The sequence below is a fragment of the Galeopterus variegatus genome, unplaced genomic scaffold, assembly GCF_000696425.1.
Source record: "Galeopterus variegatus unplaced genomic scaffold, G_variegatus-3.0.2 Scaffold8657, whole genome shotgun sequence".
NCBI classification, from domain to species: Eukaryota; Metazoa; Chordata; class Mammalia; order Dermoptera; family Cynocephalidae; genus Galeopterus; species Galeopterus variegatus.
The window spans coordinates 19503-20197 of NW_007734768.1; the positions used below are offsets into that span (position 1 = coordinate 19503).

A 695-nucleotide genomic window follows, 5' to 3' on the forward strand; every position below is an offset into this window, starting at 1 on the left:
TGCAGAGTTCATCCTGAGGATGGTGACAAGGATCTGAATGTAGGACACAAAGACTATCAGGAGAGATGAAATCAAATTGAAAGATGAAAAGACCAGAATTATCAACTTAATTTCATGTGTGTCTGAACACAGCAAAGATATCAGTGGCAGACTATCACAGTAGAAATGTCTGATGACATTATGGCCACAAAACGATGAATGAAAAATTTTTATGATGGTCAACAAAGACAAAATGACACTGTAGAGATAAGGTATTGCCACCAGCCCCCTACATAATGTTTGTGACATGATGACTGTGTAGAGCAAAGGCTTACAGATGGCCACATAGCGGTCATAGGCCATTGTTGACAGAACAAAAATTTCACTAATGATAAATATGCTGAAGAACATGAGCTGGGTAGCACATGAATTACGGGAGATTGTATGTTCATCTACAGCAAAATTTACCAACATTCTGGGTCCCACAGCTGTCGAATAACCAAGATCAGTAAAAGACAGGTGTTTGAGGAAAAAGTACATGGGTGTTTGTAGCCTTGAATCTATGTTTGTGAGGATGATCAAGCCTAGGTTACCAACCAGGGAGACCATGTATACAATGAAGAAGAGCCCAAATAATAAAGGCTGAAGCTCAGGTAGGTCTGTGATTCCCATTAAAATGAATTCATTCAACATCGTTTGATTGTGGTTGTCCACGC

General features: G+C 39.6%; 1 protein-coding gene across 1 annotated transcript in view; it reads right to left on the reverse strand.

Moving 5' to 3' along the window:
- The window catches only part of LOC103608639 (olfactory receptor 8K3-like), a 4047-nt gene extending 3375 nt beyond the window's left edge, over positions 1 to 672 (reverse strand). Inside the window, exon 1 of the mRNA XM_008593048.1 lies at positions 4 to 672. Coding sequence (XP_008591270.1) covers positions 4 to 672 — 669 coding nt within the window. The remainder of the gene's footprint in view (positions 1 to 3) is intronic.
- Between the last annotated feature and the right edge of the window lie 23 nt (positions 673 to 695).